This window comes from Hyla sarda, chromosome 4 (genome assembly GCF_029499605.1).
Source record: "Hyla sarda isolate aHylSar1 chromosome 4, aHylSar1.hap1, whole genome shotgun sequence".
NCBI lineage: Eukaryota > Metazoa > Chordata > Amphibia > Anura > Hylidae > Hyla > Hyla sarda.
In genome coordinates, this window is record NC_079192.1 from 306,394,911 (window position 1) to 306,408,018 (window position 13,108).

A 13,108-nucleotide genomic window follows, 5' to 3' on the forward strand; every position below is an offset into this window, starting at 1 on the left:
CTATTTCAGTTTGTATGAAGAGTATCCATCCTTTCTGTCTCCATAGATGACCTGGAGGATTCAGAGCTAGTCTCTGTGGCAGAGGAGACCCCACTGGGGAAGGAAACTATCTCCCTAGGAGTGGGAGAAGGATATGTCACTGGTAATATCTGGCATAAGACCAGACATGTTCTTCAAAAGAGTCTTTGAAGGCTCTATGTTGCTTAAACATTGTAAGATGTAAGCAACAATGCTATAAACTTGATAGAAAAATAGTAAAAACTTTATGTATAAATGTCTAAGAAAATATATTAAATAAAAATAGGTCTAATGTAGTAGTAGTTTAGTAACAATTCCATTGTACATAGACTAAAGGTAAGTGACTGAATGGCAGTTACCAAATTATAGACAAAGTTAGCCAGTGGATAAATCCATCTAAAACCATAACAATTACTTTTTTTTTTTTTACTACTTTCCATGTTTATTGCTTCTTTTTGAATTATGCATTAGTTGTAAATATAGACGTGGAGAAAAATATTGGCACTAACTGACAAGAGAAATTCATTAAAAATGACTGAAAAATAAGATTGCAACAGAATCATCAAAATAATGAAACTGTCCTGGACAAAAATGATGGTCCCTGACAGGGGTATTCCAGGAAAAAACATTTTTTTTTTAAATATATCAACTGGCTCTAGAAAGTTAAACAGATTTGTAAATTACTTCTATAAAAAAAAATCTTAATCCTTCCTATAATTATCAGCTGCTGAAGTTGAGTTGAAGTTGTCTGGCAACAGTGCTCTCTGCTGACATTTCTGCCTGTCTAGAGGTTTGCTATGGGGATTTGCCTCTACTCTGGACACTTCCCGAGATAGGTGTCATCAGAGAGCACTTAGACAGAAAAGAACAACTCAACTTCAGCAGCTCATATGTACTGAAAGGATTAAGATTTTTTAATAGAGGTAATTTACAAATCTGTTTAAATTTCTGGAGCCAGCTGATATATATATATATATATATATATATATATATATATGTTTTTTCCTGGATAACCCCTTTAATATTTTGTTGCACAACCTTCAGAGGCAGTCACTGCAATCCAACGATTTCTGTATCTCTTAATGACACTTCTCCACTGTGTCCAGGTATCTTGGCCCACTCCCCATAAGGTAATGGTCCAGCTGTCTCAGGTGTGAAGGTGTCTTCTCCAGACTGTTTCAGCTCCTTCCAGAGATGTTCAATAGGATTCATATCAGGGCTCAATGAAGGCCACTTCAGAATAATCCAATGTTTTGCTCTTAGCCATTCTTGGGTGTTTTTAGCTGTGTGTTTTGGGGTATTATCTTGTAAGGGGAGCCATGACCAAATTTCTTAAGACTGGGCAGCACATTTCACCCAAAATGCCCTGATAGTGTTAAGATTTCATTGTACCCTGTACAGATTCAAGACACCCTGTGCCAGATGCAGTAAGCCGCCCTAAAACATAACCAAGCCTCCGTCATGCTTCATGGTAGGTTCAGTGTTCTATTCTTTGTAGGCTTCATTTTTGCTTCTGCGAACATAGAGCTGACATGACTTGCCAAATAAATCCAGCTGTGCCTCACCTGTCCAAAGAACAAGCCACAAAGCTGGGAGAATGTCCTTTGGACACATAAGATAAAACTGGAGCTAAGTTGGCCAAGATACCTGTAGACAAGGGCAGAAGTCACATTAAAGGGGTTCTCCGCTGCCCTGCCTTCCGGACGTCACGCCCGCCCCCTCGTGATGTCACGCCCGCCCCCTCAACGAAAGTCTATGGGAAGGGGGCGTGACAGCGGTCACGCCCCCTTCCCATAGACTTTCATTGAGGGGGCGGGCGTGACAACATGAGGGGGCGGGCGTGATGTCACGAGGGGGCGGCCTCGAATACGGAAGCCCGCACACAGAGTTCGAAGTAATAAACTTCCGGAGGCTGCGAGCAGAGAACCCCTTTAAGAGTTACAGAAATCCCATTAAAAGACTCCATCAAAAGGTTGTGTAACAATATATTACGTACAGGGGATCATCATTTGTGTCCAGGACAGCTTCATTGTTTTGTTTTTCAAAATGATTCTGTTGAACAACAATTCAATAGCAATGTCTGATTTTCATCAGTTAATTTTCATTACAACTTTATTCATTATTAGAGGGGCATTGTGGGTTATTCTGTGTTTAATGGAAAAGTACTTACTATTTTGTCTATGTATGTGGATCAACAGGCTATGAAAGTAAAAGAATAAATAAAAAAAAGGTTTATATTCTTTAGGCTATGTGTACATCAAAACCTGTCTAGAGGAAAAGTTCACCAGTTGCCCATAGCAACCAATCAGATCTCTTCTTTCATTTTTCAAAAATTAAAGAAGCAATCTGATTGGTTGCTATTGGCAACTCAGTAACTTTTCTTTTGGACAGGTTTTTGCTAAGCCTTTCCATGACTCGAATAAATGCGCAGTCATGCCACGCGAATGAACGCTGGGTTGTTTGTGTGGCCCGTAACTTCACTAGTGTCAGCTACACATCCCATGTCTACAGTGGGTGATGTGTGGCTGAGAACAATGGAGGAGATTTAGCAAAACCTGTGCAGAGGAAAAGTTGCCCAGTTGCCCATAGCAACCAATCAGCTCACTTCTTTCATTTTTAACAAAGCCTCTGCAAAATGAAAGAAGCAATCTGATTGGTTGCTATTGGCAACTGGGAAACTCTTCCTGTACATAGGTTTTGATAAATCTCCTCCAATGACTTTATTGGCTGTACAAAAGATGTGATTAGCCAATGTAGCATTGACTTGTTTGTAGGCTGATCGCTGTCTCTTTTAGGGTGTGTTCACACGTTCAGGCTTTTAATTGCAATTATTTCATATAAAGCCAGGAATTGATTCAAAAAGAAAAGAAGCTTCAATCTATCCTTTATACATGTCCTTACTTTATGATCTATTCCTGGCTTTGTATTCAATAATTGCAATTAAAAGCCTGAATGCGCAAACACTTATTTAGCAGATAATTGGCCTATGTAATGGCCTTAAGGCTCCTATTACACGGGCAGACAAGAACCATTATGAGCACCAATTGACTATGTACATGTCAATCAGTACTCATTAAAGTGGTTTTCCAGGAAAAACTATTAATAGGCTTTTTACTTCATTAATAGCTAAGGCTGCAATATTTGAGCACTGCCACTACCCAGAGTATGAAACCAACTGCTTCAGGGCCCATTTTTGCTGTAATGCCAGTACAGAGCAGCTGATCCATCGGGGTTTCGGGTATAGTCAACTCCTGTGGATAGCCTATCAATAGTGGAAAATCACTTTAATGAGTGCTGATTGACATGTACATAGTCAATTGGGGCCTTTAACAGGATCCTTTACAAGGTCCAATTATTGGGTGTACACCCGCATAAGTATTCAAGTGATCCTTCAGTCCATTACATTCATATAAGGAGGAGTGCTTTCAGCAAATGACTATCTTTGTGGCTGAGCAAAAGGTGTGATTAACCAACAAATAGGTATTTATTAGCACATTGCTCTCTACACAAAATAATCCAATAATCGCCCCATGTAAAATGGCTTTAACTGGGGATGGAAAGGGAAATGACATTATGGGACATGAGACTATGTATTTACATTCTTATTATTTTGTGCATAATAATGAATCATCTGGACATCAATGAGATTTGAGGACTATTGTCTCAGCTAAGGAAAGCTTTTACAGTAAATATGAATATCGATTATACTGGGATAGCCTCTTCAGACTATCTCTTTCCAGTATTCCTTATTAAGGCATATAAACATCATAGAAGGTGGTTGTCTTCGCCATGAGTCAAAGCAAGACTACATATTAAACATTTTTCCATTCATTTGAGTAGACTGTACATTTTCCCGGCAGTGGCCGCATACAGCATTCTTTACTAATATCAGCCAGTCACAGGCAGGGCCGTTTGAAGGAATTTGGGGGCCCCAAGCAAAATGGACATGGTGCCCCCCCCCCTTTATGTTCATGCATGTCACGCTCTAGGACCGACGTCAGGATGGAGTAACGCCAGCCCTTGAATTCTGGGAGCACAATGTGAGCGAACATCGATATGAGGCCCCCACATTAGGTGCAGCAGAGTTCCCCCATATTAGGTACAGCAGAGTTCCCCCCACATCAGGTAGGCAGTGTTCCCCCCACATTAGGTGCAGCATAGTTCCCCCCACATTATGTTGGCAGTGTTCCCCCCACATTAGGTAGGCAGTGTTTCCCCACATTAGGCTGGCAGTGTTCCCCCACATTAGGCTGGCAGTGTTCCCCCACATTAGGCTGGCAGTGTTCCCCCACACTAGGCTGGCAGTGTTCCCCCACATTAGGTAGGCAGTGTTCCCCCACATTAGGTTGGCAGTGTTCCCCCACATTAGGCTGGCAGTGTTCCCCCGCATTAGGTAGGCAGTGTTCCCCTACATTAGGTTGGCAGTGTTCCCCCCGAATTAGGTTGGCAGTGTTCCCCCCACATTTGGTAGGCAGTGTTCCCCCACATTAGGCTGGCAGTGTTCCCCCACATTAGGTAGGCAGTGTTCCCCCACATTAGGTAGGCAGTGTTCCCCCCACATTAGGCTGGCAATGTTCCCCCACATTAGGCTGGCAGTGTTCCCCCACATTAGGCAGGCAGTGTTCCTCACAGATATACAGCCTCTAGCCATATACAGTGTATGGCTGGAGGCTGTTTGCCTGTATACTACCCCACTTTAGTACTCCGACCACCGCTCCTCCGGTCCGGCCATAGCATTAGTTCCGGGACCGGAGAAGCGGTGGTCGGAACACTCGGGGCCCCAAGCAATTGCTTGGTTTGCCTGTCCTGTAGCGACGGGCCTGGTCACAGATAGCTTTTAAAGAGGTTATCCAGGAAAAAACTTTTTTTTTTATATCAACTGGCTCCAGAAAGTTAAAAAGATTTGTAAATTACTTCTATTAAAAAATCTTAATCCTTTCAGTACTTATGAGCTTCTGAAATTTAGGTTGTTCTTTTCTGTCTAAGTAATCCCTGATGACACGTGTCTCGGGAACCGCCCAGTTTAGAAGAGGTTTGCTATGGGAATTTGCTTCTAAACTGGGCGGTTCCCCAGACAGGTGTAATCAGAGATTACTTAGACAGAAAAGAACAACCTTAATTTCAGAAGCTCATAAGTACTGAAAGGATTAATATTTTTTAATAGAAGTAATTTACAAATCTGTTTAACTTTCTGGAGCCAGTTGATATATATAAAAAAGTTTTCCCCTGGAATACCCCTTTAATGCATGCCGTTCTGCTTAAAGAAAAATCTTTAACAACAGCTCACTATTTATATAGTCATACAATCTGATTAATGTTGCTTTATGAATTCATATAAATTCTTTTAAAATTCTGCCGGTGCCCCTTGGTAATAGACAGCAGTCTATGTGCGCTCTCAGACATGTAGTTCTCATAATGTACCTCTCTTTAGCAACTGGGAATGGGTAGGATACTGAATGGAAAACACAAAACATAAAATAATTATGTTGCCTAAAACCCTTATTTTTTTTAGTATTACAATACTGTATAGGAAAATTTCTTTACAATATTTCTGTTTCCCTAGCAACAATTAGAGTCTGCATCTTAGATACTACTGCATGTAAAATATGCATGTATAATGCTTGCAGCCCTATATACCTGAACTACTGAATTAAGTTTTAATAGCAGGCTTAGGGTACGTTCCCACACGGCGTATTTTGCTGCGTATTTGCTGCGTATTTGGTGCTGCGTATTTTCCTACCCATTGACTTCAACAGCGAAAATAAAATACGCAGCAGCAAATACGCAGCAAATACGCCGTGTGGGAATGTACCCTTAAAGAAAAAAGAAAAAAAGAAAAAAAAGACTTTATACTAATAGACTAGAAAGTAAATGGTCCAGAGGAGAAAAGTTTGGTTCCAAAAGAGGATGTTCATGCTTCACTGCTCATAAAGAATTATAACTTGAGGTTAAAGGCAAAGGCTATCAGGCATGCTGAGAGTTGTAGTTTTGCAGTAGTTGGAGGCACCCTGGTTGGAAAACACTGCCTTAAAGGGGTACTCTGTCCCTAGGGATCTTACCCCTTCTCCAAAGGATAGGTTATAAGATCAGGGCTCAAGTCCTGCAGGAACATGTGGGAACTGAGTTCCTGCACTTTTCCCACAGCAGGAACCCCGTTCTCATTAGCCGGAGTCCTGCAGGACCAGTCCTTGAGTGGAAATCTTGGGTGAGTTCCCACATTTTTTTCCCAGAACTTGACCCTTGGATAAGATATCTGATCGCGGGGGGTCTGGCTGCTGGGACCCCACACAATCTCTGGGCAGGCACCCTGGCATATAGTACGCAGGCTTCTGACAGCCATGATGGTGATGTCATGCCACGCCCCCTCCATTCATGTCTATGGGAGGATTATGACGCTGTAGTCGCTCCACAACCGTCATTCCCCCTCCCATAGACATGAATGGAGGGGGCGTGACATCATGAACGCGGGAATGCCAGCCCGGAGATCCCTTGCATAGGGGATAAGATGTCTAGGGGCAGAGTACCCCTTTAAAATCTAGTAAATGTCAAATTTATTATAGCTTGGAGAATCCACATTTAAGATACGTGAGCATAACAATGTCCGTGGCTGCTTAAAACATATTGCATAATGCTAAAACAGTGCCGTAGAGGGCATTGCATCACTTTGCACACTTCTCCCACTGCTGTACCTAGACAATGGTGCATAACATACAGACAACAAAGCAAAGACTATGACAAAACATCACTACATTCCCATACAGTCTCCTACAGTGTGCTGTAAAATAATGAAATACTTTTTGGTGTAAACGGCACAAAAATAAAGTTGCATGACAAATCATGCAGACGGAGTACCCCTATTTGCGACAGCAAATGTTGCAGAAAGAGCCCATTCATACAATGTATTTTCCGCTCAGAAATTTTGGTGCAGCAGCCATCCATTGTTTTAAATGAGATTATGCTGCACCATTCTCAATGTGGAACATCCACTCTGGGAATTCTGGATTCCCCACTCTGTCAAAAAAAAAAAACAAAAAAAAAAAACATGCTCATTCTTTTGGCAGAATTCTGCCAGAAAAAGCACAAGGACTCTCCACCCCGAGAGTTCTCTGGCCGGAGATTCCGTAGTGTGAATGGGCCCTAAGCCAGCTGAGAACTGGCTTGGATTTCTCCACCTGGCGCGCGGGCAGCCACAGATCTGCTGCATCTACTAAAAGGTGTGCACCTACCTTAGTAAATCAAGTGCACCACACTTAGTAAATATCCCATACTGTGTCCAGTGCTCAATAAGCGATTTTTTTTTTTGCTTTAAATGCATAATGTCCTTATTTTTTTTGTAAATACAAAACCATTTTAACAATGTACTATAAAAGTCCATACAGAACAGCTTGCCAGTTTTCTATTCTGGTTCTCTTCTTGTAACTCTCTGGAAGATCCAGTGTGAGCAGTAAGCATGACATTGATATCTTTTTGGCGGGTTTGTTGGTATTGTATTAGCTCTTCAGGTATTTTCTCAGTCACCGTACAGTTACCAAGTAAACACTGCTCGTTTCCTCTCCTGTTTCTGCCCTTCCTGTTTTCTACAGAAATCTCCTTGTCCTTTTCCATCCTGCGACGTTCCACCCTGGGCCCTAATGTCCCTCTGCAGGAGGCAGCTAGGAAGACGCTTTGGGCTCTCGAAAATGATAACAAGGAAATGCTGCTGCTATTCAAGGTAGACTTATATTGTAAAGATTAATCATTCCTAGTTGCTGTTCTGTATTCTTTGAACTTTATGGAAGTTTGAAGCGATGTTATGTTTTAACTCTTACAGGACATAGTACAGGTCTCTACCACTGTCGGCTATTGTGTCCACGTATATACACAAAGGCAGGATATGTCCAGACATTTGTATTGTAAATTAAGGGCAGACATGTTGACACTTTAAAGAGAGATTTCCCTTATATTCAAATTAAATCTTCATGGAATAATTGAAAAATATACAGAAAGATATGTTACCTGTAACTTGTTATAACAGTCAGGGTCTATTAACATGGCAGATTTTCCACTTGCAGAAATCCACCTCAAACTAAACCCCATAGACTTCTATGGGATTCTGCACTCCCAATCAACCATGCAAGCGGAATTTCAGAAGGTTGAATGGGAGTGCAGAATCCCATAGAAGTCTATGGGGTTTAGTTTGAGGTGGATTTCTGCAAGTGGAAATCAGTGGCACCTCTTAGTTTTATCACTTCTGGAGTTTAATGGAACTATAGAACATGTGACAAGGAACTTTTCTTGAAGATTTTAAAGGGGTACCCCCCCTCTCAACATATTATTCCCTGGAACCCCCCTCAATCTCCGGTCAGACACTGCAGGAACCCACTTGCATGGAGCGAACTCTACTGAATAAAGGGGGCATAACAACCACTGCCGCCCCAGCCTAGTACAGCCGGTGTTCTGAACATAAATGTTAAGAACCCTCGGGTGACGGGTCGGGGATCGCGGGTAGCCGGCTGGAGATCAGACATCTTATATCCTATCTTTTGGATAGGGGATAAGATGTCTAGGGCCAAAGTACCCATTTATCCTTCATACCTTCTCATCTGTATATAATATTAAATAGGAATTGGCTGTATGTAAATTATGACAGCTTGTAATTTTTCAGGAATAAATAATTTTGCAACTGGAAAAATATTTATGTTACTGTTACTTATATTCCAGCAGGAATAGCCTCTTATCATGACAAAGGTGAAGCAAAGCTGTAAAGGAATGTCCGTTCCTCCCAGTAGCCTGCTCACTAATACTGGAGCGGGGCTACAGTACATACCTCTCATACCATAGTGTGTCACATAAAGGTCAACAAATCTGGGCTTCATGCCAGATAACATTGGTCAGAGTCCATAGAGGCACTGCTAAACAGAGTTCACAATAGGAAGCACAGAATTGTAACCAAGACAGCATTTGTTGACCTGTGCTTTACCATTCATAAGCTGTGTGGTTAGGAGGAAATTATAATAACTCATTTGCTATATATATATATATATATATATATATATATATACACATACATACATACATACATACAGTCATGGCCGTAATTGTTGGCACCCCTGACATTTTTCTAGAAAGTGAAGTATTTCTCACAGAAAAGGATTGCAGTAACACATGTTTTGCTATACACATGTTTATTTCCTTTGTGTACATTGAAACTAAACCAAAGAAGGTAGGAAAAAAAGCTATTTGGACATAATGTGACACCAAAAAAAAATGGGCTGCACAAAATTATTGGCACCCTTTCAAAATTGGGGAAAAATAAGATTGTTTCAAGCATGTGATGCTCCTTTAAACTCACCTGGAGCGAGCAAATGGTTTGGACAATTAAAAATCACACCTGAAAGCAGATAAAAAAGAGAGAAGTTCACTTAGTCGTTGCATTGTGTGTCTGTGTGTGCCACACTAAGCATGGACAACAGAAAAAGGAGAAGAGAACTGTCTGAGGACTTGAGAACCCAAATTGTGGAAAAATATCAACAATCTCAAGGTTACAAGTCCATATCCAGAGATCTAGATTTGTCTTTGTCCACAGTGCGCAACATTATCAAGAAGTTTGCAACCCATGGCACTGTAGCTAATCTCCCTAGGTGTGGACGGAAGAGAAAAATTGATGAAAGGTGTCAACGCAGGATAGTGGATAAGCAGCCCCAAACAAGTCCCAAAGATATTCAAGCTGTCCTGCAGGCTCAGGGAGTATCAGTGTCAGCGCGAACTATCCCTCAACATTTAAATGAAATGAAACGCTATGGCAGGAGACCCAGGAGGACCCCACTGCTGACACAGAGACATAAAAAAGAAATACTACATTTTGCCAAAATGAACTTGAGTAAGCCAAAATCCTTCTGGGAAAACATCTTGTGGACAGATAAGAACAAGATAGATCTTTTTGGTAAAGCACATCATTCTACTGTTTACTGAAAACAGAACGAGGCCTACAAAGAAAAGAACACAGTACCTACAGTGAAATATAGTGGAGGTTCAATGATAATTGGGGTTGTTTTGTGGCCTCTGGCACTGGGTGCCTTGAATGTGTGCACGGCATCATGATTACCAACAGATTTTGAGTCGCACTGTACAGCCCAGTGTCAGAAAGCTGGGTTTGTATCCGAGATCTTGGGTCTTCCAGCAGGACAATGACCACAAACATACGTCAAAAAGCACCCAGAAATGGATGGCAACAAAGCACTGGAGAGTTCTGAAGTGGTCAGCAATGAGTCCAGATCTAAATCCCATTGAACACCTGTGGAGAGATCTTAAAATTGCTGTAGGGAAAAGGTGCCCTTCCAATAAGAGAGACCTGGAGCAGTTTGCAAAGGAAAAGTTGTCCAGCATTCCGGCTGAGAGGTGTAAGAAGCTTATTGATGGTTATAGGAAGCGACTGATTTCAGTAATTTTTTTCCAAATGGTGTGCAAACAAATCTAAAGTTAAGGGTGCCAATAATTTTGTCCAGCTCATTTTTGGAGTTTGGTAAGACATTATGTCAAATTAGCTTTTTTTCCTCCATTTTTTGCTTTAGTTCCAATACACACAAAGGGAATAACCATGTTATAGCAAAACATGTGTTACTGCAATCCTTTTCTGTGAGAAATACTTCATCTTCTAGAAAAATTTCAGGGGGGGCCAACATTCACGGCCATGACTGTATATATATATATATATATATATATATATATATATACAGTGAATCTTTAAAAGTTTTTTAGACCCTTTTCCTTTTGTTATGTTGCGGCTTTGTGTCAAAATATTTAAAAAAAATCAAGTTTTCCCCCATCATTCTGTACTCAATACCCCAATAGTAAAGTGAAAACAGACTGTTAAAAATCTTTACTAATTTATTGAAGAGGAAAAACTAAAATACCGCATAGACATTTTCTCCAGTCAGATTTCCCTCAGCTCTGACCAGTGAACCAACCTCTGAAAAATACCCCCTTGCCACCACCATGCTTCACTGCAGGGTTGGTATTGGGCAGGTGATGAGCAGTGCCTGGTTTCCTCCAGATATGACTCTTAGAATAAAGGCTAGAAGGTTAAATTTTGGTTTCATTAGATCAGAGAGTTTTATTTCCTACAGTCTGAGTGTCCTTTAGGTGCAAACTCCAGATTGGTGGAGTACTGGAATCATATTTGACCATCTAAATTTTTTTTCCACCTGCACACAGGATCTTTGGAGCTCAGAGACCATTGGGTTCTTAGTCATCTCTCTTAGCAAGACCCTTCTCCCCTCAAACTGTCCTGGTTTGTCCAAACCAATTCCATGTAAGAATTATGGAGGCCACTGTGCTCTTCGAAACTTTCAGTGCAGCAGAAATTTTTTAGTACCCTTTTCTAGATCTGTGCCCCCACACAATCCTATTTCTACGCTCTACAGACGGTTCTTTCCACCTCATGGCTTGCTTTTTGCCTTGATATACATACATACAGCTGCGAGACCCTATTTAGACAAAGGTGTGTCTTTTCAAATGATGTTCAATCCCCTGAATTTATCACAGGTGTAAAAAAAAACATCTCAGAGATGATCAATGGGAGGCCCATAGTTACATTTCAAGGTTATTAGCAAATGGTCTGAATATTTAGCTATGCAAAATTTTAGTTTTGCCAATTTAATAAAATAGCAAAAAAAAAATGTTGTGGTATTAAGTGCAGAATGATAGGACAAAACATGTTTTTCCTCCCCATAATGTTACTTTTGAGGATAACCTTTTATATATTCTTGTTTATTTATTTTTTAGGAGCTGTCTGCCCGGCTAGTGTCTATCCAAGCACAGAATGATGTTTTTATTGTAACCTTTAAGACTATAGAAGAAATCTGGAAATTTACGACTTATCTCTCTCTCGGTAATGTCAACATTTGCAATAATTGCGGAATAAAATGAGTTAAGGAAGTTGTCCAGGCATATACAGTATACTTTAAAAAAATATATGTATATATACACTAAATTAATACCTTCCCCGAGCCTCTGCAGTTGCCATGCTGATTATTCTGGACCCTGCTCCTCACTGCTGCTTCCTGCTTTTTGGTGACTTGTCCCCGCAGGAACTGCCCTGCTCAGCTCGATCGCTGCAGTAGGGTATTTCCTCTGCTCAGTAAATTCTTCTTGTGCTGACGAAACATCACCAGGAAGTAGCAGTGATGAGCGGAGATTGGAAGGGTTGGTGTTACCGCTGGGGGGCTTGGGTAGGTGAGTATAACTTCTTTGTGATTACAACCCCAGCCATATATATATAAAAAATATACCCCCTGACAACCCCTTTTACTGACTTGGCAGGAAACTAGTTAATACTAAATAAAGAAATCCTTTTCTGTTTATTGATCATTTAGTACTGCTAATATTTGATACTTCCAATACACCATATCAGATAGGTGGGATCCAACTCCTTGCATAATGAGCTCAGAGTTATTAATCTGATTTTGATGGTTTATCTTAAAGGAAATCTGTTATCAGTGCCACTTGCACTAACCTGTCAGTACAGACAGGTAGTGCAGGTGACGGTGATGACAACGATACTTATTTGATCCCATTCCCCGGCTATCCTCTTCGATATCTTCAGCTCCAAGCCTGACTTTGAGCATGGGCGGAGCTAAGTAATGTCACCGCTGCTGTTCTCTGCTGGGTCCCACAGATAACAAACAGCAGCGGTGATGCCACTAAGCTCCGCCCATACTCCAAGTCGGGCCCGGAGCTGATGTTACCGAAGAGGATTGCCAGAGAACTACAGCACAGAACAGGATCACGTAAGTACCGACAGGTTAGTTCAGGTGACACTGATGACACATTTCCTTTAATAATAGGAACACAATATTAAAGCCTGAAAAGGAAAAAAAAAAGGAAAGAAAAAAGTTTCCAAATGTAAATTACATATTGCACTACTTGTTGATATACGGTAGTTATAATGTGCGGTGTAGTTTGCCCTGATTTTATAGCTAGATATATATATATATATATATATATATATATATATATATATATATAAATTAATAACCAAAACACTCCTATTGCATGGACAGGACTGCATTGTAATGGGGACAAAATAGCCAAACACCCTCAAGTCTCCATT

The 13,108-nt window shown here is 40.8% G+C and overlaps 1 protein-coding gene across 14 annotated transcripts in view; it reads left to right on the forward strand.

Moving 5' to 3' along the window:
• Window positions 1-13,108, forward strand: part of SH3TC2 (SH3 domain and tetratricopeptide repeats 2) — a 211,493-nt gene that overhangs the window by 133,638 nt on the left and 64,747 nt on the right. For 10 of the 14 annotated variants that reach the window (XM_056574764.1, XM_056574765.1, XM_056574773.1 and 7 more), the window contains 3 exons: window positions 47-142; window positions 7,602-7,729; window positions 11,782-11,887. In XM_056574764.1, coding sequence (XP_056430739.1) covers window positions 47-142; window positions 7,602-7,729; window positions 11,782-11,887 — 330 coding nt within the window. Of the gene's footprint in view, window positions 1-46; window positions 220-7,601; window positions 7,730-11,781; window positions 11,888-13,108 lie in introns of those variants that run through there. The other 4 variants (XM_056574766.1, XM_056574776.1, XM_056574775.1 and 1 more) reach the window with 2 other exon arrangements.